General features: G+C 40.6%; 3 protein-coding genes across 6 annotated transcripts in view; 2 read left to right on the top strand and 1 right to left on the bottom strand.

Annotated features, from left to right (window-relative positions):
- The first annotated feature begins 2,642 nt into the window (after positions 1–2,642).
- On the top strand, positions 2,643–9,328 carry LOC124068618 (neuronal acetylcholine receptor subunit non-alpha-2-like). The gene is made up of 6 exons (XM_046407016.1): positions 2,643–2,959; positions 4,386–4,537; positions 6,210–6,254; positions 6,772–6,881; positions 6,996–7,911; positions 8,004–9,328. Exons 1-6 carry the CDS (start codon positions 2,890–2,892, stop codon positions 8,166–8,168), a joined length of 1,458 nt encoding a protein of 485 aa, XP_046262972.1. The 5' UTR covers positions 2,643–2,889; the 3' UTR covers positions 8,169–9,328.
- Positions 9,329–9,874: 546 nt separating this feature from the next.
- On the bottom strand, positions 9,875–16,210 carry LOC124068538 (uncharacterized protein C3orf85-like). The gene is made up of 7 exons (XM_046406878.1): positions 15,913–16,210; positions 14,244–14,372; positions 11,232–11,508; positions 11,041–11,076; positions 10,666–10,790; positions 10,445–10,530; positions 9,875–10,250 (listed from the first exon to the last, which is right to left on the bottom strand). Exons 4-7 carry the CDS (start codon positions 11,072–11,074, stop codon positions 10,172–10,174), a joined length of 324 nt encoding a protein of 107 aa, XP_046262834.1. The 5' UTR covers positions 11,075–11,076; positions 11,232–11,508; positions 14,244–14,372; positions 15,913–16,210; the 3' UTR covers positions 9,875–10,171.
- Positions 15,672–26,174, top strand: part of LOC124068537 (neuronal acetylcholine receptor subunit alpha-7-like) — a 29,242-nt gene continuing 18,739 nt past the window's right edge. Inside the window, exons 1-4 of one of the 4 annotated variants that reach the window (XM_046406875.1) lie at positions 15,685–15,734; positions 15,938–16,027; positions 16,114–16,284; positions 25,887–26,026. In XM_046406875.1, coding sequence (XP_046262831.1) covers positions 16,215–16,284; positions 25,887–26,026 — 210 coding nt within the window. In that variant the 5' untranslated portion in view covers positions 15,685–15,734; positions 15,938–16,027; positions 16,114–16,214. Of the gene's footprint in view, positions 16,028–16,113; positions 16,285–25,886; positions 26,027–26,174 lie in introns of all 4 variants that reach the window. The other 3 variants (XM_046406873.1, XM_046406876.1, XM_046406874.1) reach the window with 3 other exon arrangements.

Below are 26,174 nucleotides of genomic sequence, written 5' to 3'. Positions count from 1 at the left end.
TCTCTATCCTTCCTGTCTCTCCTCTCTTTCCTCTCCTGTCTCTCCTCTCCCCCTCTCTTTTCTCTCTCCATCTCCCTGTCTCTCCTCTCTCCCCTCTCCTGTCTCTCCTTTCTCTCTCCCCTCTCCTGTCTCTCCTCTCTTTCCTCTCCTGTCTCTCCTCTCCCCCTCTCCTGTCTCTCCTTTCTCTCTCCCCTCTCCTGTCACTCCTTTCTCTCTCCCCTCTCCCCTCTCCTTTCTCTCTCTCCCCTCTCCTGTCTCTCCTCTCCCCCTCTCCCTCCCAGGGGGTCACAGCAGAAAACCGTCAACACTGAGTCTGGTTCTGCTTGAGGTTTCTGCCTGTTAAAAGGAAGTTTTTCGCCAAATGTTTACTCAGTGTGGGGTTTTGCCCTGGGACCTGTTTCTTTTTTTTTTTAATGTGTTGTTTACACACCTGTACAGTGTCTTGAGATACTGTACTGTACTGATAACAATAAAATTGAATTGAAATTGAACTGAACTAAAATCCGTCCCATAATGTTGGCACATAAAACTGTAATTGCTCATGGAGTGACACGAAATCCACTAAAATCCCAAACCTGTCCTTTTTGCAGCTGTATGGCCAAGATTCTTTTCCTTTTGTCGTAGCTGAATGGACAAATCTTGTAGAAGTAAATCTTGCTAAAGCAACTTATTAAGTATATTATGTGCAAGCTGGTGGCAGGAAGCTCGAACATTAAAGCGTCGAACGCATCTCTTTCTATCCACAGCTTTTTTCTCACCTCCGCCAAACATTTTCGCACCCTCTCAGAAGTCAGCTGGCAGCACAGTACAGATTTCTCAGGACACAGTAATTTGTTAAAAGTGTTGTTGGTCTCAGCTGTGATTTTTAAACGAGCTCCACCATCGCCATCAGTGTGTGTTTTGTGGGGAGATGTTCACGAGTTTAAAGGTCCTCTGAGCTCTCTTTTTTCTCACTTTGTTCTGTTTTCTTTCTAGCTCTCCTCCTCTGTGTGTGCATCAGACCTTCTGTTCTTTTTCTCTCGTCCTTTATGGCTGCCATGTCAGTCACGTTTAGTCCGCATTCCTTTATTTTCCTGTTCTTTCCATTTCCTTTCTTTTTTTGTGTGTGTGAGAGCGTCGACAGAATTCCCACTGGCAGGAACATGATTAAAGTGTTTTATCATGGACGATTGCTAAAAATTTCTATCTTTCCTCTTTGTATTTGTTTCCGCCCCAGTGATGCAGAACTGGCTCGCTCAACCTGCTGTGCCTGCTTACACCAACAGTTCACTAACAGATAAACTCTTTGATGGTGTTGGATGACGGTCCTGTGAGTTTGTACAACCTGCTGGTTCCTACTCTCGCATTTGTTCTGTCTACAGTTGCAAGAGATGAACACAGACAAAGAAATCCTGGGATTGACCCTGACCCCGATGGCTCACCGACAGCCTGGCAACGGAAACATGTGGAAACTGCCTGTCATGACGTGATTCAGTGACAGGACATGACAGGCAACACAACATAACATGTACACAAAATTGGTGTGTGTGTGTGTGTGTGAGAGAGAGAGAGCTGTTCTGTCTGGACAGGACAGGCATGAGGTACATGTGAAGCAGTCAAGCAAAGTGTTTATTAAGATTCAAAATTAATTTAATTGTCATTATACAGCACAAGATTGTACAACAAAACTTAAGTTACAGTTCTCTATGCTACACGTAAAAAAAACGACAACAACAAAAACACAAACAAAATAAAAACCACTACTACTGCACTGTATTAAAGTTGGAGGAGAAGTTCATACATAACCACCTTTTGGTCAGAGTATCCAAACCTTCACTTTACTTTGTAGGGAAAATGTGATCTGAGCCATGGAGAAAAAAGAAGAAAAGTATTCTGACACTGACACAGTGTTGAATTTGTAAGCAAAATGTTCACAGAAAGCAGCAGTTTGTACAGACAGATGCATGTGTAGAATCTGCTAAAACTCAACTCCACATACTCAGTAGGAGTATTGTGTCCATTAGTTACATTTTGAAACGAACAACAACAACAAAAAACAGATTCTGGGTTTTTCAATGTGGAATAAGGAGAAGACATCTCAAGCACAAATTATTATTGAAAAGACAGTATTTTAGATGCCTTAATAGATGTGTGGAGAGGATCTGTAGAAAGGTCCTTTCTTCTCCTTTAGTTTTAAATACGTGATGTCCCGGATCAGCGCTCCTATTGACGCTATCCAGCGGAGCAGCAGCGTCACAGGCACGTGCATCGCCTTGATGATGATCTTACTACATCTGCTACGTGACCTGTACAGGAAATCAGGTGCCGTCACCTGTGTGCATTACATCCAACCTTTGCCGATAAACTTTAATTATATCACACCTCAACTGTATAATCTTTAAATGAAAACAACACAGATACAGACCCATGTCATTACGCGTTCACGTTTCTTCCAGGAGTTTTGTAAAATAAGCAAAATACTGACAAAGGCAGTGTCACAAATGGGACTACCCGTTCATACCGAAATATCAGAAAAGTAATTATGTTATTAAACCCAGTCCTGAGCAGATAAAAATAAAACTTCCTTGTAAACTCCGCGCCTCAGCTCCACCCGGCCATCCCTCATCCCTCCCTCCTCCTCCCTCCCTCCCTCCCTCCTCCAGAGAGCCGCTCCGCTGACCGCCGCTCCCCGTGACGCCTCGACCGGAGTCTCAGTGCGCGGACACACCGGCTCCCTGCTCTGTGTGAGAGCGCAGCAGAGGGCATGTTTTCCGCGTAGCACCGAGTGCTGCTGATGGGAACCTCGGTACGCTCGCCAGCTCCGTGTGCGTATTGTAGTCCCTTCCAGCTGAACGGCCGGTGGTATCAGGAGGCTGCAGGACCGCTCAGTCGGACCAGAAAGACAACACCATGAAGTTGGCGGTCCTCCTCCTCCTCCTCTTGTCGGTGTCCTGCCCGGTGGACCTCGCCGACATCCGCGGTAAGAAAGAGGAAGTTTTTTTTAAATTAAATATTTTTCAGTGTACACATCCACTACTGTATTGTTTCTGTTTGGATAACTAGAGCACCACAGGCAGACCATGTGGTGCAACATTCACGTCTGATTAAGACCGAAATACACAATCCCCGATGACCTCGTCACTCAAAAAGTACAAAATGTTTCATTCTGGTTTCTTGTTGTTACTTTACAGAAATTAAGATCTAAAGGGTTCAGTGTGCTGCTCAACTATACATTTTACAGGGATTGTCACCAAAACAACACACTTTATTAGAATTCGTAATTAAAACGACAGTACGTTAGAAATGTGCTCTTTAGAAGGAACAAAGGAACCAGGTGTTGTTAGAGTTATTCCAACATCCTCCACTGCATGCCACTTCAGCGATAACGCGTTGAGGCCCAGCTCTGTTTGTCCTGATGTCCGTGCGTCAGGATCACCAAAGGGGACAGCAGGTGTTGGATGTCAGTGTCCGACTCTCACTGAAAGTCCTTGACAGCACAGACAGAGGTGATCCAGTGGGATTAAAATGGTTTTGTGTTTGCTTGTACTTTATTGTTATTTATTCAACCATGAGTCCAGACAGAAGAGAAGCCGGAGGAAAAACCAGCAGCAGGTTAAAGGTCCACACGCTTCCTCACCACACACATTAGCTCTTGCTTTCAGTGTCCTCTGTGTCCGACATTACAGCTGTCTCTTGTCAATATTACCGTCCCAGAGACATCATATTGCCTCAGGCGGACTGATGTGCTGACTGCCCAGCTTCTGGTCACAGTTATATTATCTCTGACCCATCCCCCCTTCATTTATTACTCAGCGCAGAGCTGCATCAGTCACTCTCATCCTGTCTTGTAGTTCCATGTATCCACAATACCTGCCTCTGGAGGACTGAAGTTTTGACTGCTGTGATTCTCCAGGGGAAGGCATGACTTCTTAGATTAGCTGAACATAACTGTTTCACTATGTTTCAGCAAGGTTGCTGTCCATCATGCTGGATTGTATTTTCATTTTTTAACCGACTTTTCTTTGTACAGACACTCTCTCAGCAGCTGCACGATAAAGGAGATTCAAAGCAAACTAAAATTGAATTGCCGGGTGATGCTGCTAATCCAGTTGCAGTATACTCTCACTGTACTGTACCTTTCCAAAAGTAGCCAAAAGCTTCTCCAAAGACACGCTTAAATAACAGTTGCATCAGTTTGATGTTTTTATGATGGTTTAAACAGTAATTAATTAACTACAACATGACCTGCTGTGTATATTTTTCATCCTCGTCCAGCGAAATGGCAAAGCAGAGATTCTTTTTTGTCTGTGTCAGTTATTCATTCAGAGTGTACTTACTATGCAATGGCAACATTAAAGCTCTGCTCTGCTCTCCTTATTGATCCCCACTCTTTCTCTTTGTTTCAGCTCAAAGTGAGTTTGTGTCCTTGGCTGAGATGGAGGATGCCCTACTGAAGAACCTTTTCCAGGGCTACCAGCGCTGGGTGAGGCCCATCCAGCACGCCAACGACACTATTAAAGTACGCTTTGGACTCAAGATTTCCCAGCTGGTCGACGTGGTGAGAACACACCTAAGAACTCAAACACGTATCAGTGCACCTGTGTCTTCATGAAGAGATTTCTGTTCTTCATCTATACACAACCCCTTGCTCTAATAGTACTCACACAACTGAGCATTTACTCTTATTTTATTCTTATTGGGCCCACTAGTGAATCCATCACTAAACTTCATCCTTCACGAAAAAAATCTAATCAAGAACATATACTGTTCTGCTGCCATAAAAATGTTTTTCAAAAGAAGAGAATGAGTTAACGCACATGAAAATATAACACCTGAGAACCTAAGTGAGATGTGATTGGTGCTTCCTTTATCCCTTTGTCTCTGCAAAACGGCGTCACCGTCCACGGTGCTGAGACCAAACAGGCCACTGGCAGCTTCACGATGTGGAGCTTTTCGTGGTCCTGAAATAGATATGGAACAGTCTCTTCCTATCTACAAACACACAGTCTCTCTCTCTGGAGTGTTCTTTTAATATTTCAGAGTCTGCCTGTGATAGGCTAAGATGGTTTAGGTGTTTGAGAGGAGAAAAAGGAGGCTGCTAATGGAGGAGCCACTGTTCTCGGCTTGAAATATTTATCTCGACCAGTTTGGATTTAACTCTTTATCCTTCCACCTAACTCATGCGCTGGGCAAGACAATCAGTGATGAATTAAACAAAGATCCTCTCACGGCTCTGCAGAAAAATAAGAGTTAGGTTGATGTGTTTGATTTTGGAGAAGAGAGACAGTCAGAGACACAGCAGCTTGGCTACGCGATGGGTGTCCCTTGGGTCTGTGTGGGCCGCTGCATTGCTCTGTATTAGATTATGGTTCACCTCTGCTCTGTGTGATCACCAAAACATCCAACTCAGCTTGACAGCTGTGGCCTAGTCTGGATACGATGATCAGCTACATCTTTGTTTATCTCATAGCTAGGTTTATTTCTCTCAAGTCTTTTGCGCTCAGTCTTCCCTCTGTTTTTCAGTCATGGCTCCACTGAGGTGGAAATAAACCTGCGTTAATCACTCTCCATCTCTCTATTCCTGTCCTCCTGTATTTACCTCGTGCTGCATTTATATTAAGCTACAGTTTGGCTCACTGAATCCATCTCTGGTTTCATGTTTCTTTGTGGTGTTTGCTAAGGAAGTGGCAGAGACAGGTAAATGAGATTCTGTCTAGAAAAGGCAAAATTGTTTAGTTTACTTTCATTCAAGCTTCTCATCAGGTCTGCTAATGAAATCTAATATCATGATGGAAGCAGATCAGAAATAGTTTGTGCTGTAAACAGGTTTCATCACATACAACCCTAGAAATGCAGTAGATTTTCTTCTTGTTACTAGAGATGAAGTTGTTCATATGAACATAGTTGACTTTGTTGAAGTAGATGATCTCAAACTACCAATGTCATCTATGCTGATGTGTTGACTTGTGATTGACAGTTTGGAGGCTTACATTAACAGCCACTTGTTACAATGGCTTTTATTGATCAGGAAATACAAATTGCTTTGTTCAAGTGTTGTTGTTTTTTTTTAATTTTTGTATCTTGTTCGATGTGTTAAATACTTACAGTAATGTATGGAGTGATAGATTTTGGTAATGAAATGTCTTGTAGCCTACACAGAGTCATCTTACTTCTGGATCATTTAAACCATTTATTTTTAAATGTTGCTCTTTTGTCTTTGTCTGTTTTAGGATGAGAAGAACCAGTTAATGACAACTAATGTTTGGCTGTGTCAGGTGAGCAAAATGGTTACAATAAATCTTGATATTTATATACATGGGTCTTTAACAAGACACAAGCTTAAATTTATACAGGCTGCAACAGTCTGTTGAAAAGGAACATGATGCTGTTGACTGGGATTTGTGTGGGTCATCTACAGAAATTCAGATACCAAATCAAAATAAACTTAAGAGCAAGTTCTCAATGAACACCCACTATTTGAGAAATGTAAATACTTTTTACTTTATAGCACACTAATGTTATACAATCAGGTGGTTTTTGCATTTCAGATACCACTAACTTGGGCAATTGTTATTTCCTTTTAAAAAGTGGTATGAAAAGTTTGTTAAATTTTCTTTGTTTTTGTATAACAGATTGAATCACACAAGACACTCTGGTGCCTGTGATCCACTTCCAGGAGCTGAGAACTTATTAAAAGATGGTTCACATATTTGACAAAGACTCAAAGAGTATTGTTTAGTTTTGTATACAAGTCTGGTACTGCATCCTGTGTCTCGTTTTTATGTTGACCAGGAGTGGATCGATTACAAACTACGATGGAATCCAGAGAAATATGGGGGAATCACTTCTATCAGAGTTCCCTCTGAAAATATCTGGCTCCCGGACATTGTCCTCTATGAGAAGTAAGACTTCTCTGATGTGCCAGGAACCTGACAATATGATTACCTCCATGTACTCCAATAACTAAGACACTAATAAGTGATTTTTTTCCCTTATTCTTCTCCTTGTTTAATCAGTGCTGATGGGCGGTTTGAGGGCTCCCTGATGACCAAAGCCATTGTGAGGTACAACGGTGCCATCACTTGGACACCACCTGCTAGTTATAAATCTGCCTGCACTATGGACGTCACTTTCTTCCCCTTTGACCGCCAGAACTGCACCATGAAATTTGGCTCCTGGACGTACGATGGAAACATGGTAGATCTCATTCTGATAGACAAGCAGGTTGATCGGAAGGACTTCTTCGATAATGGGGAGTGGGAGATCCTTAGTGCCACTGGTGCTAAAGGGAACAGGAAGGACGGCTTGTATTCGTACCCCTTCATCACTTATTCCTTCATTCTCAAGAGGCTGCCGTTGTTCTACACCCTATTCCTAATCATCCCTTGTTTGGGTTTGTCCTTTCTGACTGTTCTGGTGTTTTACCTTCCCTCAGATGAGGGAGAGAAACTGTCACTTTCTACCTCCGTCCTCGTGTCTCTCACTGTGTTCCTTCTGGTCATCGAAGAAATCATCCCCTCCTCCTCAAAGGTGATCCCGCTCATTGGAGAGTATTTGCTGTTCATCATGATCTTTGTCACGCTCTCAATCATCGTCACCGTTTTTGTCATCAACGTGCACCACCGCTCCTCGGCCACCTACCACCCCATGTCGCCATGGGTTCGTAACCTCTTCCTTCAGAAACTGCCAAGGCTGCTCTGCATGCGCGGACACACCGATCGTTACCACTACCCAGAGCTAGCTCCTGAAAGCCCGGAGCTGAAGCCCCGCTCCGGAGGTCGGCGAGGCGGCCAAAGATCAAACAGCGGAGGCCATGGACAGACAGCTTCTGAGGGAAAGGATGATGAGGCCTGGGCAACCATGTTGGACAAGGCTATCTACTCTGTGCGGTACATTAGCAGACATATCCGCAAGGAACACTTCATCCGTGAGGTGGGTTCTACTGCATCAACTAAGTAATTTTTACAGTTGTGTAATGTTTATATTTTGCTGTCATTTGTTGTCCCTTTTTTTCTATTTCTAAGGTTGTGCAAGACTGGAAGTTTGTGGCCCAGGTGTTGGACAGGATTTTCCTGTGGGCTTTCCTCACCGTCTCAGTACTGGGCACCATCCTCATCTTCACTCCAGCTCTGCAGAAGTTTCTGAAAGTTCTCCCTCCGGCTGCAAGTGAAGAGCCACCTTCAAACTAGTAGAAATTATACACTCCTTTCACATGCAACTACTGACAAACCACTGAGCAAAAGGAAACCACTGCAGGTTCATTTAAAGGAGAACTTTGACATGATTTTTGGTTGGTTAGGTTTTTTTGTCTAGACACTGTGTGAAATGTTATGTAAGCCATCAAGTAAGTATAATTTTATTCCCATTATGGCATATTTTGAATTATTATGAAGATCTAATATTTTGTTTATAGATAAATAAGACAATCATAGTGAAAAATTGTTTACTTTTTAGCCAGTTAAAGATAATATATAATAATAATAATAATGTGTAGTTACATTACCCAAAACATATTCAACAATATTCAAACCCAGAAAAATGCCTTTGATCTGATCCACGTTCTGGACTTGTATTTCATTTTGCAGTCTGGCATTTCTCACGTGGATTCTACAGATTTTGTCTTTGAGCTGGTTAATAAAATGTATAACCATCAATATCACACTATTCAGCAATATGTTTTATTCGTAACTAATCTGTCACAGTAATAACAGTGAGAAAGGGTGGTTTTCGGTAGGACACATCCAAAGCACAAAATACCTCTTGTTGTTACTATTTTTAGAAGTTTACTGAGATGACATAATCCCTCCCAATAACATTTGAGCTATCTTATACATTCATCAGTTATACAACAAGCCTTCACATGTTAGCAGACATTAAAGTCATTAAGTGACTGATCAGAGCTCTAAATTGTGATGTTTTATCTGAATGGCTTGTGCTCTTTTATTGTTAACTGCTGTGTTTTTTGTCTTTCTCACAGTCCTTAAATTTTAAACAACATAATAGAAAGTTTAATGAATAAATTTAGACATTTCTTGTTTGAACTACACAATCCTCCAAAGTACAATATTTGTATTATTCAGATATACTATATAGACAAAAGTACTGGGGCACCTTACCATTACACCAACAGGGACTTAAATGACATTGCATTCTCACTACACAGACAGCTTTGCAGTTGTAACAGCTTCCACTGTTCTGGGAAGGCTTTCCGCAAGATGTTGAAATGTTTATGATGGAATTTTTGCCTATTCATGCAGTAGAGCATTTATGAGGTCAGACACTGATGTTGGACGAAAAGGTCTGGCTCACAATCTCTGTTCCAGTTCATCCCAAAGGTGTTTCAGTGGGGTTTTCAGTGGGGTTGAGATCAGGGCTCTATGTGGGCCAGTCAGGTTCTTCTGCATCAAAATGTCTTTATGGAGCTTTGCTTTGTGCACTGGGGCACAGTCATGCTGGAATAGGAAAAGGCCTTCAGCAAACTGTTGCCACAAAGTTGGAAGCATAGCATTGTCCAAAATGTGTTGGTATGCTGAAACAATGAGATAGCCTAAACCACACCCAAATTCAATAATCGAGAGGTAGGTCTGAATGTTTTTGTCTATATAATGTATTTTATCACACTAATAAAGTTGTTTTAAACCTACCCTCTGTCCCCTTCACTGACAATTTAAAGTTGTCCATATTATCATACTCAGTGTTCAGTTACAACATTTAAATCATCGGGTCACACAAATGTCCCAGATAGCAAAGGATGTGCTAAAACTATATTAAAAGATTAAGTGAAGCTACAGCACCACCCAGTGGTAAACCATACAAATGTAGACATTTTTTTACTGTTTACATGCAGTATTTTATTACATTACAAGGCCATTTGAAAAAGTTTCATTTGCTTTTATTGTAACTTTTATTGAATAAATTGTGTGATTGCAGGCAACACTGTTGTAAAATAATGCATACATTATATAAAAACATGTATTAAACTGTACATTTTACACTGCAGGAAACTGCAGTGTTTAAGAAACTAATTTGGACTGCCAAAAATGGGGATCTTTCATATTCAACTGAGCCCTCAGTTTATTCTCACCCAAAATCTTTTTCTGAATTGTTTCTACTCACTTGTCACTCACTGACATTAAACAACAATAACAATTCTAACTACTTAGAAAGCATTTTATTGTCATTATTATTATTTTCATCTCTGTCCTCCCGTCTGACTGTCCAGGTGAGCTCGTGCATTGCGCAGCATTTCCATATACATCCGGTTGTTTTCCCTAAGAAAACAGATAGAGGAGAAAAATTTTGAGTTAGAAAGGCATGAACTTGATAGATACGAGGTAAAGTAGGAAGAAAATGGCACTAAAACTGCCTTCACTTGCATTATATCATAAAGTCTTGGTACTGTAAGGGACATGGGTGAAAATGCCTCACAAATGGCAAATGCTTTGCTGCTGATTATCTCACTCACGTAGCCACAGAGCGGTCAAACATCAGGTTACTCAAGTCCATGTAGTACTGAGCATCTGTTCGTAGGGCTGTCCAGTACTCGTTTGCCTGAGGAAGAAAGACGCTTTGTCCCTGAAATGCCTTCTTAATGGTTGAAGAAACCTTGGCTTTTGCATTCACTGATGATAAATCACACTCAAACTGAATTTTTCTATGCATTGACGCCACACAGTGCAGTGTTACCTGTTCCTGAATGGTGTAACCCCACTGGTTTTGGGAGTGGTATGGATCCCAGTATCCTGACTGTCTCTTCAGCCTGATGAATCTTTTAGCCTCTTCTTCCTTCACAAATGGGGCAGCAAAAGCCCCTGAACAGGAAAAACAGATAACTTTCAGGGTTTAAGCATAACGAATTATAGGTAACAAAGTTTTCATTCCCAATACTGAAGTGTTTTTAGAAAAAAAAATTGCACATTTAATGGTTGATGAAGTTTGGATATAATGTACGTGCTGGCTAAATCCAAATTTATTTTAAGTAATCACATCAGTCCAAGCCCCAAGTGTAAAACATTAGCACATAATAAAACTGATTGATTTAATTAAGACTAAAAAACTTACCACTCAGAAGAGCAAACAGGATCACAAACTTCATGTCTATAAAAGTTACAATGTAAGTTTTAATAAGGCAGAAATAAAACACACCACATACCCAAATGCATAAAATTGCAACTATCTTTTCACCACTTGTGTAAATCTTAGCTCAGTGGATAAGTGATGTAGTTTAAGAGTATCAGAACTGTGGGATTTACCTGCAGTGTGAGCTGTGAGCTGCAAACCAGCTGAAGGTCTGAGCGTCGTCGCAGCTCAGAATCTCTCGACTGGACGAGAAAGTGAACAGTAGTCTCTTTCACAGCCTTTTCATCAGAAGAGGAATGAATGCAGTCAAGCATCAGGCCTGCTACCTGAAGCAACCGCCACTCTGGATGCCAAAGCTCTGACAGTCCATCCAAAAACAACATACACTGGTGCTTCCCCACAGGAACAAGCGAAGCTCTGAGAGTTCACATAAAGATGACCCTGTGTGAACTGAAAGTCTGACGGTAAACAAACACATCGCAGAGCTCCTTATTTGAGCACATGAAATTCTCACTTTTATTTTCCAGTCAATGTTTTTTTAAGCCATGAGAGCAATATGGTTTCTATTGAGATCCTAATATATTAATATTTTCAAAAGTTGGCATATTGAAATAATGTGCACTCAAACACACGTTCACTGAAGTCAGTGTATTAAATTCTTCTTATTATTACTGTATAATATTATTATATTAACCATTTTCACAACAGCACCCCCAATAAGTAGATGGTGTTTTTGTTGTGAAATGTTCTGCCATTTTACTTTTCTCTGAAAAATATCGCTGAACTCTTCCTGTTTTACTGTTCAGACACAGAAAGACTTAAATAAACATATAATTACGATTGTATGACATGGTTTTATGGACATTGAAGAGTTATAATGTGAGTTAAGCTTACTAATATACAATAATTTTGTGTAGGTCCCCATGTCTGCCACTGGGTGGAGTACTGACCACAGTTTTAGCTGGTGGACAGTTCAGGTTTCTGTTTCAGGTAAGTACACATATTATGTGTGACTAAATAGGGGACAGATATTGGAAAATGGAATCAAGCTTTTTAAAAAATCAGTGGAAGAAAGCAGATTTGTTCAAAAATAGACATCAATAATAATAACTGTCTCATCTTGTCTTCTCTATTGGAGATACAGATTTCCTTTGGGAATTTAAGACAATTTGAAAGCTTGCTCAGACCTCAAAATTCAAAAGCAGGTCTCAAGAGAATTAATTTGGGTTTCTACTTCCAACGGTGCTGCATTAAAGCTCACATCCAGTAAATCAAAAGCAGGAGGCTTCCTGTGAATTTCAGTGTGATGTAATATTTAAACTCTTATTCAAACACTGATGCAGCCATACAAATATGACCATTTAAATGAATGCTGAATCCAGGATTAGAGTTAACACGCTGAGACAATAAAGGTCCAGTTCAAAGAAAAAAACTCATTAATAATTCAAGCTTCTTCTATTTATGAACCCACACATCTTTAAGTACGTGCACATGAATGTGAAAGTATTTCTCTGCATGTAATTGTGCAAACTCTTCTTCGAGGATGCAAACCTTTCTTCGTCCACCCACACAGTGCACGACTCTGCTAAGGTGTGTTTTCTGTCCACCATCCTTCTGTGCACTCCTGACCTTTTCCCACAATAAACTCCTAAGTGTGTGTGAGAGGTCTGACCTTTCTTTGACATTCCATAATATACACAGTCACCACCTGTACAGTTTAACAGAGACAAATGGCAGCAGGACAGCAAAGTTCTATCAGGGGGGACCAACGTACTCTTCACCCTCACACTCACACATACCAAAACACAACATGTATTGAAATGAAGAGGAAGCTTAAATGTGGCTTTTTTAGTTTTTCCAAATATAATTGACCAAAAACTTGTCACATGTGCACATATTTCAGAAAAGATCCAAAATGACTCATTGTAGATACAGACAGATAACACGCACGCACACACACACACACACACAGTCATGTTTCCATCACCTCTGCAGACATTACATAGACTTACATTCATTTCCTGGAGGCTTAACCACCACCTGAGCATAACAATAAACATTACTCGCATAATCCCAACCCTAACCTCAGCCTAACCTTAAAGCAAGTCTTCACTATGTTGTGGGGACTTATGTTTTGTCCCCATAAGTAAGGTGGATCCTCACAGTGTGATTGTGTAAATAGATTTTTGTCCCCACAAGTAGAGGAATACACATCCTCTCACACACACACACACACACACTGGGACCTGGGTAGCTCTGGGACCCTTGTGTGCTCTGTCACAGCAAAAGCTTTGCATCTCCTGCACATCAAAGGTAGCGACTCAGACAAAACTAAAACTCATCTGACCCCATTCTATCACACACACACACACACACACACAGGCATGCATACGCACCCTGCTGGGACATACGAATATTTTGCATATTTAATTTAGAAACAGGGGAAAGGAGTGAAGAGGATGTTTAACAAAGTAAAGGATTTCATACGGACTTTTCTCGTCTTCAAAGGAATGTTGATTGAGACAAGAAGACATCCTCGTCGCTGCTGACTTTATCTGTTTTAGCTTTTCTTTGTGTGGTGGCTGTTAATATAAACCCACGTATAAGCAAAGTAACGCAGCAATATCTCTGTTGTCAGTAATTATTATATGTGTATGCCAGGATTGTTTTAAGTAGCAGAAAAAGACAAAAGGAATGTGGAAGGAAGAAAAAGACAGAGAGACAAAGAAGGAAAGAAGCAGTGGTAGCTCCACAGCATTTGAGTCCATTGGCTGGACACTTTTGAAAAGAGAATTAACAGCTCTGGTCTTCACACTCTTTTCTGTTCTCTGCCTTTTTTCTCTTATGTTGTTCAGCTCCTATCAGTAGATTGATGCATTTATAAATGCCAAAACATGATGCAGATTCCCTCATTGTCCTAATGAGGAGAAGGAGGGCAGATTTTAGGCTTCAGTATTGTGAGATTTTAAATCAGTTCAACATCTCAGGACTGTGAAACATTAAGTAAATATAAACGTGTTTCACTTTGTCTCTATTCTTTGAGGAGTAAATCTGAGAAGTGCTCTTTCTTTGTTGTTTTACCTGATTATTTTACAAGTATGTGGTAAAAATAACTGGGGGCTAAGATTTAAGTCAACATTTCAGTCCGACGTTTGGCCGAAAGAGACCAGAATCTCAGCACTTACCTGTTAAAGATTCTGTTAGTATAATGTTACTGCCTCCTCGCTGCTTTGACACTTGCCCGGTGAGACCAAGTGCAAGGATGAAGGTTGTGATTAGAGATTTGACTGAGCCTGCTGTGGCTGCCTGCCCACCTACAGCAAAAACAGACACGGGATTCTGTACCAAATCACATCTAACAGCATAAACCTTCTCTGATGGAGTTCCAGACTAAGGAGATGTAGACATGTGGTGTATAAAAAAATAGCAAGAAGTGGTCTAATACCACTGGCTGCTGCTTAGATGATACGCCCCTGCTCCATTGAGAGGAAGAAAAAGGCAGTCAGGCGGTGAGAACATTTGCAGAAATGTGCAGCGTTTCCCCTCATTGCCTGTCAGATCCTATTTCTGTCTGGAATTATTTATGAACTGCAATAAATAGGACATTTGATTATGAACCAGGCTTTGCACAAAAAGGTGACAAATGCTGCAAAAATGCAGCTGATGAACCTATCTGTAACATCAGGAAGGGGGAGATTGCAGTGCGACACACTCTGCATTCATGAATGATATAGTCTACACCTGTGGTAGAAGGAGATCTGTGTTTACTACTAATTTATGGGCCAGAGGTTCAGGCCTGGTTGTGTCCTACGCTGAAAAAAAGAGTGAAATGAGTCATGTATTTTTTTTTTCATGGCCTTGTCTTGGATTTATGCCAGCATTAATAGATTTCTGCCCCCTCGAGGAAAGTTCAACAAGCTGTGCACACTACATTGACACATTAGTTATTTATAAAGGTGAAATGGTATAAATAAATTGTTATCTTATTTACGCATACAACAGACACAAAATTAGCATTCATTTGGAGTCATGCCTCTGTCCACATGATGTAAGTGCATTTGGTCTGTTTCCCTTTACCTGCTCTACCATAGTCACTAACTTTGTCTGCCATTTGGTGCCAGGCAGGTTTTAGGCTACAGTGGATTTAACAGGGCTTTTGAGCTGAAAACAGTTGTCTGTTGTGGCTGGAAACAATGCTGATGAGAGCAAAACAATGAATTGAAAGACAATAAAAAAAAATCTCCTTAGAGCTGAGGGAACTCCAGAGTCGGATGACAGTTCCCTGTGGGTTCAACACAAGCACCCCCTTTCACATTATATAATCAGCTGAGCTGATATAAATATAAATTCTTATAAAATTATATAATTTACATAATTATGAATTTTATATATATAACAGAACATTTCTGCACTGAAACTTGCAACTAGAACGATAGCAGATTACAGAGTAGAAATTAAATTAACAACGCATCTTATACCGCTAAAATTCCACCTTTATTCCAAGTGATGAACGGATTATCCATTAAATACAGCATGCAGCTTGGGAACACCTGGACAAAATCACTAATTTGCACACGCGTGCAACGTCACACAGCCCCGGCCGCACGCTCACAACTTCAATGGAGGCTTGCGCAGCCTGGGCAGAAAACCACTGACCCCAAACGCCACTTATGAACGTAATCAAAAGTTGCTACTATTTCAGTGTTTAAATACCACGACAAAATTAAACTACAGGCTCCAATTAGGGAGAAACTAAAGACAAGCATGATAAGGTCTTAACAAATCATTAAACACCATCTCTATCGGATGTCTGGCTACATAAACTTTACTGCAGTTTCCGTTATTATGGTTTACCTGATGCCATCTTTCTTGACTCCAGCTAGCACGCGCACGTCTCCGTGCAGCTTCACGTGAGGGATGCTTCTGAGGCGGTCCTGAACGCACCAGTCTGAACTCTACACTCATTCTGGTCCGTCACTCAGTTTTTTTCTTTTTTTTTGTTGTTTTTAATTTATCTCACACTCTCTCTTCTCCCTCCCCGTCGTCTCTCTCCAGCCTCATGTTCACGCCACCGAAAAGCCGGAGCAGATTCCCTGTCTAGCCGACACTCACAGCCCGCTGTTGGGTGCCGGCGGAGTCCATTAAGCAGAGCCAGGATGCGGTGCCACAAGTTTTGGGGACCATGTTCCGTTGGGTTTTACATTTGTGCGGCCGTGCTTTTCAAAGGTAGGCTTGGCGGAAAGTGGTTTGTGAGCTTTGCGCTTAAGAAGTTTTTAATTCCCTCACTGAGTGTGTGTGTCTGTTCAGAGAAATCGACTATTTTGACCGAGAAATCTTTTAGAAACAGTTGTCCTATATGTTTCATTTATGTCCTTGATCTGTTATCCATCAAGGGACTGATGAGCTTTGGCGCGGTCTTGGAGGCATTTTCTACAGTTTGGCAACTCTTTCTTTTGCATTAGACAACAGTTAAAATTAAATTAAAGAATTTAAAGTTAAGCTACATTTGAGCGGGCAATTTGTGCTACTTTGTTTTGCTCACTGCACCGTAATTTGTTATATAGTCCTGGATGTTCTATTGCATGAGACTGGCTTCTGAATGTGTGTTTGTGTGAATTTGAATATATATTTATATATATATATAAATATATATCTACCTCTTTCTGCATCCTGAATGTACTTCTCAGCAGTCTGGTCACACTTATGTACTTTTGTTAAAGGGCAGTTTATTGCATTTTTAAACACTGTGTGCATGCCTGTGTGAATGTATGATATGTGTGCGTGTGTGTGTGTTAATGTTCACCCACACGTGTGCAATAAGAAGTGCATGCATGACACTAATTCTCTCCTAAGCCCCATCGCACCATCACCACCATCATCTGCTACATCTGGGTTGTTTACTTACCAGTTTTTGCAATGCGGTGGCTTTGCTGGAGATATTGTTTCAAGCCCTCTATGTATGTGTGTGTTTGTGTGAGTGTGCATAGTATGTGGGTGGTCAGTTTAGCTGTAGGTAGTATGCATGTATGTCCACCATGTACAAACATCAAACCTTCCGCCTTCAACTGCCCTCACCTCCTTATCCACTCAGCAATCATCCTGTAGGGCTGCAGGAATGATTTTAATGACTGAAACAAAGAATGAAGGGAGAGATAAACAGGATAGATTGCACACTAACACAAGGTTCCACTTGGTCCACTTTCATGGACAGTGTTACTGTCTCACAGTTGGACAGTATGTGTCCCATCTTAAATGAGTTGTAAGAAGAAAAAAAAATCATGATTAGTAATAATAAATAATATATAAATAATATATTGAGGGACTTAGTCATAATTTCATGGTGAGTCTTGTTTGACAAGAGGAGCCTTTGAACATGGATGGGGCTGAAGAACCAGCTAGCTGCTTGTAGGCCCAATAGGTTCACATTCAGTGTAGTCTGTCAGGTGAAAGACAAGACAACAGCTGAAGGAGGCACATTATGATAAATTAGTTTGCTTGGTTGTCTTATTTCAGGTGAATCAAAGATATGGTACATATAATGTTGATTTTTCTGACTTTGACACAGAGGTTCAGAAACTGCACTTTTGTGGCGCACATGCTGTAAATAATATCCACTTGGTTTCAGTGCAATGCCTCATCTCTCTCTGTGTCTAAGTCTGTCTCTTCCATTTAGTCTCTTTCTCTCACAGATTCTCCCACCGTCTGTCTGCCTCTTATTTTTTCCATGCTCAGCAACATTTGCCACTTTGCTAGACTGTAAGTTTATGTAAATTTGACTTTTTTATGCCCTTGTTCAGCATTTCAGTCACGGGTTAAGAATGTGCTGCTGTTCATTCACTGACAAAGCTAAAATGGTTTACGGTTGCAGTTGCCTTAAAGTAACCTCACAGGTTAAAACTGTGGAACTTTACATGGATGCTAAAAAAAACAATGTATTTAACACTTCCTGAAAGCCAGGGCAGCTTTCTTTAGTTTTAGCTCCAGAAAGATATGTAAGGCATGGTACATTGTGTTCAACATGGTGTAGAGGAGTGGATGTGGTGGCCAAACACTCAGCGTGGAAACACGGCGAAGGTCTTAGCTCCCGGATTAGGATTAAACATCCAGTGGTTTTAGGGCTCTGAGCCCTCAACCATAGATTATAAATCTATATGAATCTATCCATCCAAAACTCCATTAACACACGACACCATACGCTCTCCTCCCTCCCTCGTATCTGTAGATTGTCACATGATGTGGGAAATGATGCGTTAATGGATGCGTCAGTTGCTTTAAGCACGAGGCACACGTAGTGCTAATGAATGCATGTACAGGTACATGGAAACAGATACGCACAAAGAGACACAGAGAACTGAAAACTTTTGTCCCTGTAGTCTCCTTTATTGTCCCTCGTCTCTATTTTCAGTCTCCTCCTGTCTTGATACCTTAACCTTCACTTCATTTTCATGTCCCTCTCTTCCCTGTCCTTCCTTTGCATTCACAGTCGTCTCCCTCATTACTTTGCCTCCTGTTATCATCATCTTTCATTTCTCACCCTCCCCCAATATCTCAATGTCTGTGGCTTTAAACAGGTTAGACAGTAAGCAGGCTACCTGGGTTAACATGTCAGACTTAAAGCTGCTGAACATCTGGATACTTCACTGCTGACCTCCCCTGACACATTCCCCATCGTACAAATTACCTTATTTCAAATCAGTGCATACTTGCTTAATTTTAGAGGCAGAACGATGTGTAAGCTATTCACACATGTGAACGCATACAAATCCATACCCAGTAAGAGTGCAGCTCATACATGTAGTTGTGGGTTTCATCTCTTTTGAAAGAGACTTGGTTCTCAAAGGCATGGAAACAAAGCAGTGCACCTTTTACACACACACACACATGCTTGCACACAGACATAGACACACACTTTGTTGCATATGTTTCAATGTCTGAGTCCCATTATTTCTTCACCTTGACGTGTTTTTCTTACAGACAGTTAAATGAGAGTTTTCAAGGTCTTGGCCACAATCTGAAGAGGAGACAGATGGTGTCTGTTAATGTGGACAGCCATTCAAAGGTTTGAGAAAGGTGTCAGAAAATACATTTGGCAGTGGTTTGTTGGCACAATGTGAGGTTGTCCGCTATATTTTAGGGTGACTGCTGCATGACTACCATCTGTATGAAATGTATCTGCTGCCATATTTAATTTAGTTAAAAAGTGAGTGAGGACCACTCTCTGCCTTTTTAAATAAAATTTACACTCTATGTTAATCCAGATTTCAAATGAATGTTGTAATACCCTAATCTGAGCTTCTGGTGTGTATATTGTTTTGGATTCAAAGTGTTAATTGTTAGATGTAACACAGTTTCAGACAAATAACATTTATCGTGAGAATTTGGCCAAAGTCATATCACTCCTTCCGCGTCATTTTTGTATTTTGTAGTGCTGTTTAGTTTTCTCTTTAATTTTCTTTTCCATACACATTCACACAAAAGCTAATACAAGATGTATGCACCGGAATGGTTGTGGATTTGTAGCATTCGTTGTGGTGTTGACTGTCCAGGCTCTCAGTGAGAGGCGGTCTGTCTGCAGTTTCTTTGTGCAGGCCTACTCCCCCCTCCAGGGTCATAACTCTGGTCCTTCCATCTGTCTGTCTGTTATGTTCTTGATCGGATCTTAGACTTGACTTCTTTTTTGAGATTTAGCAAGCATATTTTCCACTATGTGAAATAAGATTATTTCGGATAATGAGGGGTTTGTTTTGTAGTAGTGTGATTCTATGTTAACATTTTTGATATTCTATTAGGGATAATAAAAGAAGGATCTTGCTGTCAACACTTCTGTCTTAAATGAATGTTAAACTAATCTGAAGTGAAATGTAGTAATCTTCCTTGTCTTCCTTGAGGATTCTTACTTCTATTCTTACTGTCCTGACCTGAGTGACTGAGGCCAGTTGCACTTTGTGCACACAACATGATGTCACGGGGATGTCGAAGGAATGTATTGAAATATGTAGTAAACAGCAACGACCGACCACTGTTGTAGCATCAAACAATAAATATTTTTTCCTGGACACTGTTTCCTTTTTAATCGGCAGTGAAGGGATGGTAACACAAAGCAGGTATTTCTTGCTAAAAGCCATTTCTGCAGCTTTGTGTTAGCTTTGATTGAATTTTATTTATAAGACACGCAAACTTATTATTTAAAGCAGATCAACATTCAGCCATTGTGTTTGTGTCTTGCTTGTAATATTGCTTGTGTCTTGCCAGTAATATTTTCAATATATGCACACTAAGCACATGTTTTTTTTCCTAATCAGTTATTCTACTAAGGCCTTTACTGCACTTTTGGTGATATAATTTCTGGTTTTCCCAAAAGCATAATAGTGATAAAATCCTGTCTTAAGTGATAATACATTACCTGATCTACGTATGGTAGATTATCTTGGCAGAAAGAGAATGAGAAATCCTCTGCAATGGTTTTATCCTACCAGTGAGGCTCATCATGGGCACTAAAATACCCAGATGTTAAAGGTGGTCATTTACCGCTCAGCCTAAAATAGCAATTCTGTTGTTATTTGTGTGTTTGTGTGTGTGTGTAAGAAAGTGATAGAGAGAATGGGTCCCTCAGGCCATCTGGATAGCCTGTGTCTGATTTAGTTGGAAGCCTCATCTGAACGCACTGACCCAGTAAAAATATTCAGACGGGACAAAATTGTCTAGCTGAATTTCTCGGTTTATGTTAATGTGTATGTGTGTGAGTGTGTGTGCGTGTCAGAGAGAGAGAGAGAGAGAGAGAGGGAGAGAGACAACTTGAGTGTAGGAAACAATGAAAATGTGGGTGGCAACAATATAATGGGGGTCTGGGGAAATTTTAATCAGAGCAATTCTAAGTTCTTGTATTCTGGTGGCTTTTAACAGCTGGTTTGATCCTTTTATCTGGCTGTGCTGGCATGAGAAAAATTATGGGCGCCTGGGCGGTAGTTATAATATATATTCTAGGTACACCCCCCAGTGTTCAAATATGCTCAAAATATGCAGTATGATGTTTTGATGCTAAACACATAAAAGGTCTGTGCCTGTACTTTTACATTAACATTAAATAGTTTGTACATTTAGGTTTTTGTTATGTTTTTTGCTAGTTGTTTGGGTCAGCCTTGCAGAGCCTTTTATTTCTCTTTGCAGAGATCGGCATACAAAATGTTAAGGATAATTAACTTGTCAATAGAGGTTCAGTATTCATGTGTCGAATTAGACTCTCTGAGTATGTACAACAGTATGTATCTGCTAATTACTAAATAAATAAATCTTGAAAATCTTGACTGGTGGCCTGGTGGTGCAGTGGTTAGCACACACAGCCTCACAGCAAGAAGGTTCTGGGTTCAGGTCCAGGCCTTGGCCCCTCTGTGCAGAGTTTGCATGTTCTCCCTGTACTTGCATGGGTTTTCTCCGGGTACCAAAAGCCTGCACATTAGGTTAATTGGCTTAGCTACATTGCCCCTATGTGTGGCTGTCTGTCTTTGTGTGTCAGCCCTGTGATTGACTGGTGACCAGTCCAGGGTGAACCCCGCCTCTCGCCTGTTGTCAGCTGGGATAGGCTCCAGCCCCCTGTCAGATCCTGACAGATACACCAGTATAGAAATTGGATGGATGGATGGAAAAAATCTTGACTCAAGGTTCACCTGTTAGCTTTTTTAGGAGCTTTAAAGTACCCCTCACCAGCCTCCTCTAATCTATAAAGTGCTAATCTATAGATTCTTCTCTTGTTCAGTATTCCTCCAGTAAAGCAGTCTGGCTCTGCTTATTAAACTAAAAATAATTCTATAGACATATGGATCTCCGGAGGTGACCTCAGTGTGCTATCAGAGTTTAGGTTCACGTGTACACATCAATGTGAAGATTTAATGTAACTTCTACTAACCTCTCAGTTTGCTTCTGTTTTCCAAATATTTGTTTCTGTGTGGTCCTGGTCCAAGAGCAAACCCACTTAAAAATAAAAAATAAAAAAATTGTACATATTAATTGGGGAAATGTTTTGAACAGTGGAGTTGGTTCAGATATCACCTGTAACAATCAGATGACTAGTAACCTCAAGATCACACCAATGCTGCTTGCTGATGGTGATTTTTGTGGTGTTTTAGATTTAACTAAGATTTAAAGTTCATGTACTTATTAATCAAGGGGAAATTCATTCTCTCACAGTTGATGACCTTTGACTTTAGTAAGAAGGATTTCAACAAATGCTGACCATTTTTTCCTACTGTACTCACTTATACTGACAATGAATTAGTTCTAACTGGGACAGAATGCCTGAACACTGTGATTTATTTCAGCCAAGTACATTTTTCTTGCTGCTGTGGACTGAACTGCTGCACGGCAGTCTGTGGAGTCAAGACCAGACGTTAACACTTTGACACTAAATGTTGATTCTGACTTTGCTTCCCTGTACTCAAAACGACTGTTTATTTGTGATGATACCTGAAAAGGGTTGGTGACCTTAATGAACGGATATGTTTATAAATGACTAACATGTTTTACTCATGATTGATCCTTTGGTAAACTAATAAGTGACCTTCTCAGAGACCTGAGGAATACACAGTGGTGACCCCTGGCATTTCCTGTAATGACCACAGCACTGATGGAGTATTGATCTGCTTTAGTTTGTTACCATTAGAGTTTAGCATGCACACAACCGATATACACACATGGGATATACAGAATATGCGGGACACTCATTTGTTTTCTCTTTATCATGGTAGAAAGGTTAACAATAACATTATAACATATGGATGTGACATTTGTGTGTGTGTCTGTCCACATGCATGACACTAAATGGTGACCTACCAACTACTGTGAAGTTACATTTAATGAAGACTAAAGGAGGTGATTCAGTTTAGTGTCAGAAAGGTTGCAGGGCCAAAGGTTAAATGCATCATTAGAGTTCGAACTCCTCGGCCGTCCATTTAAATGTTCCGTACTGTTTATTCTGTATTCAGCCTTAATTAGTCATTTAAGTTCTCACTTAAATTTTGTGTTACACTGACTGCTAATGGCCTTAATCATATAATACAAAAGATATATTAAAAGTGAAAAATGCCATTAGACTAAATGAGGCTTCCTGACAATTACCTTCCTTTCATCCTGATCTGAGAAAGACATCTACAGAGGGTTTAAATCATGCTCTTTAAATAAAAGGACAAAGGTAGAGAACATAGAGGTAAAGAAAGAGGATGTTGAACAAATGACAAATCTTCCTATCACCCCAGCTCTCTTCCTCTCCCTCTGTGGGAGTTTGTTTGATGAGATCTCTCTTTGTGTTTGGAAAATGATCTTCTTGCCAGCTTCTCATATCAGCTTCATTAGGGAGTTTATTAAAAAAAAAAAAAAAAAAAAAGGCAACTAATTGATGTATCCCTTCATCCCTGGCATACGCTACGCACGTTTGTTTGGCACGGCGGTTCATTTTATTTGATGTTTTTAATCTCCTCCAAACACAGTTTTTATGAGATGAGCAGCAACAGAGACTTAGCTTTCAATTCTTCTTCGCTGACTTTATTAGTTTAGTTATGTTTGTTTGGATGTCAGTTCACAATTCACAGTAATAAAAGACAGGAGGAGTCACAGGAGGCAGCTTGGCTGGATAGCAGCAGCAGCAGCAGATGAGGCTCTAGTCAAATTTGAGTGCATGTGTGTATGCAGATTGAACTGTGCGTAGACGGACAGATTTATGACTTTTTCTCACTGAGTACTGATTTACTGAGATTGTGCTTTTACGTTTGGAGAAGCCATGAGTGCACTCGCACTTGCCAAGGTGTCCATTTGAGCACATTTAGAGACTGAATGACATAAAAGCAAAAATGGTGCAAAAAAATGCGTTTGTGTCCACAGTTGTGGCTGTGAGCGTTTTCATACATTAGTCCAACTTCCACATAAGGTACCGGAAGCCAGAAAGACAGATGCATGGATAGAAAGCATACGGTCTGATGTGATAAATTCTGCGTAGCTCCTTAGCAGCAGGGAGAGGAATTCTGCTGTGCTGAGCAGCTTCTTCTAGCGTCTCCATCTTTGACCTTAGGCGCAGTCCTGCCATAACTCTCCTCATTACAGCCTTAATGAGCCAATCAGCACCGTGCAGGGCAAAAGGGACAATTTTGTCTTCACAGCTTTACAGGACTGTAGAGCTCACTCCCCTCCTTCTATGTAATCCTGTCTCCTTATTTCTCATCCATACTGTGTGTCTGATGTTCTGTCTTTTCTTTCTCTCTGTTCACTGTATGTATCAAGGAGTCATTATGATGTCTGTGTACCTACTGAGCACATTTTATATTAGTGACAGGTTGTGTATGTGTTGTATTAAAGTAAAATAATGTTTCAGGATTATTATGAGTGTGCCTGTCAGCAAATATATTTGCATATGTCCATATATCACAACATGTGTGCATGGAAAGTGTAACAACATGTAAGTGTAATCTGTATGTTGTTTGAAATGTGTGTGCTACTGGCTCTTATGCAGGCCGCTGATTCATTTGGTTTTCATTCAGATTTGTCCAACCCCCCCCCCCCCCCCCCCCCCCCCCCCCCGCAGTTTTCCCATCCTGGAAGTCCTTTTCAAAGCCTTAGATGGTGTAAATAACATTGCCCTCAAAAGACAATTAATGACATTGTTCCAAGTTGACCTCCATGTGCAGTACTTGAGATATATCACCTGCCAACAGGGAGGACAATAATAAATGAAGGCCAAGTCATTGTGTACGGCGTCACACACAGATCCATTCAGTCGTAGCTGGACATTTTAAAGCTTTTTGCTTTGACACTGCAGCCCCCAATCATTCAATCAGATCTCTGTCTGATATGAAGGAAAAACAATTGATTAATTGATTTTACCTGCAGTGTGAACATCTTATCAATAGCAGATGACTTATTAATATAAATGATTTTTAATATGAAATTTTTACCCCGTTTCCCTTTTCTCTTGTTTCTTAAAATCCACTATAGAGAGATCAATGACTCCAGGGTCATTAACAGTGTGTCTATGTGTGTGTGCTCACTTTACTTTGGGACAAATGGGCAGTGCTAAATGTATACGGAAGGTGAGGTTGGGATAATCAATAATGGTGATGAAAGTTGGGCCAACAAACACATCATTCTAATCAGCCTGGACCTTAAGGGTACACCAACTCACAGTTGTGTCCTGTGTGTGTGTGTGTGTCTAAGTGTATATGCAGATGTCAGCACATGTGTTTATTTATACATTATTCATCAAAACTTTGAGCTGAACAACAGACTTTCCTCTTATACACTGTTTGAAGGCACGTTTACAGGATGTAGGAATCGGGGACAGCTTGGCACAGGCTGTACAGACTCAGTAAGTGCAGCATGTGGCAGCGTGTTTAAAACTCCACCAGGTAATTTATAATCGGGCTGCAAGCTGGTGCCAGCAAACGAAGGATAAAAGGTTAAGGAGGCCATTAAAGATACTTTCTGGATTAAAATCCAGCGTTAGTATTCAAGAATATGTTCCAAAGTAAAATTTGCAGGAAAAGGATATCGCAAGCCAAAACTCAAAGGGAAAAAAATGGTCTGGAACATCATTAATCCAGCAGTAGATTTATGACTTAAAATGCAAACAAAAGGACTGCACACACTGTGTCTATAAATCAAGGAGTGACCTTCAGAAAGTGTCTGTAATGACTGAAGGGGGCGTACCTTCAGCTCTCAAATATGTGGTCACGGCTGGTGAATATGTATGACAAAATAATCTCAAAGATCACCTTCCTAGCTTTATGAGAGACCTTTCAGTGCTTCTTCTTGTTTTATGTTTTCTTGTTTCCTTTGTTTTGCCTCAGGATCCCTGCAGGGAGAACACCAGAGGAGGCTGTACAAGGAGCTGCTGGCTAACTACAACCGGCTGGAGAGACCTGTGGTCAATGATTCAGCCGCCATCCTGGTGGAGCTTGGCCTCACACTGCTGCAGATCATAGATGTGGTGAGTGAGAGAGAGCATCTGCTTTTTTTGATCTGTTGACCCCAGGCGTTAAGCGTATACAAACATGTAAATATATGTGTAAGTTATTCTTACTTGTATTTTTGACCCATTGTATCCATTTATCATGCACCATTCGTATGTTTATTAT

The sequence above is a fragment of the Scatophagus argus genome, chromosome 12 (genome assembly GCF_020382885.2).
Source record: "Scatophagus argus isolate fScaArg1 chromosome 12, fScaArg1.pri, whole genome shotgun sequence".
Classification (NCBI taxonomy): domain Eukaryota; kingdom Metazoa; phylum Chordata; class Actinopteri; family Scatophagidae; genus Scatophagus; species Scatophagus argus.
Note: the sequence above shows the minus strand (reverse complement) of the source record. Positions and strands in the feature narration are given on the sequence as shown.

Excerpts from the sequence above, each read along its gene's own strand:
- LOC124068618 (XM_046407016.1), top strand. The coding sequence starts at position 2,890 with ATGAAGTTGGCGGTCCTCCTCCTCCTCCTCTTGTCGGTGTCCTGCCCG. Across the intron at positions 4,538-6,209 it reads TTTCCCAGCTGGTCGACGTG|GATGAGAAGAACCAGTTAAT; the intron begins GTGAGAACACAC and ends TGTCTGTTTTAG. Across the intron at positions 7,912-8,003 it reads AGGAACACTTCATCCGTGAG|GTTGTGCAAGACTGGAAGTT; the intron begins GTGGGTTCTACT and ends TCTATTTCTAAG.
- LOC124068538 (XM_046406878.1), bottom strand. The coding sequence starts at position 11,074 with ATGAAGTTTGTGATCCTGTTTGCTCTTCTGAGTG. Across the intron at positions 10,791-11,040 it reads CCTGTTTGCTCTTCTGAGTG|GGGCTTTTGCTGCCCCATTT; the intron begins GTAAGTTTTTTA and ends TTTCCTGTTCAG. Across the intron at positions 10,531-10,665 it reads GTTACACCATTCAGGAACAG|GCAAACGAGTACTGGACAGC; the intron begins GTAACACTGCAC and ends TTTCTTCCTCAG.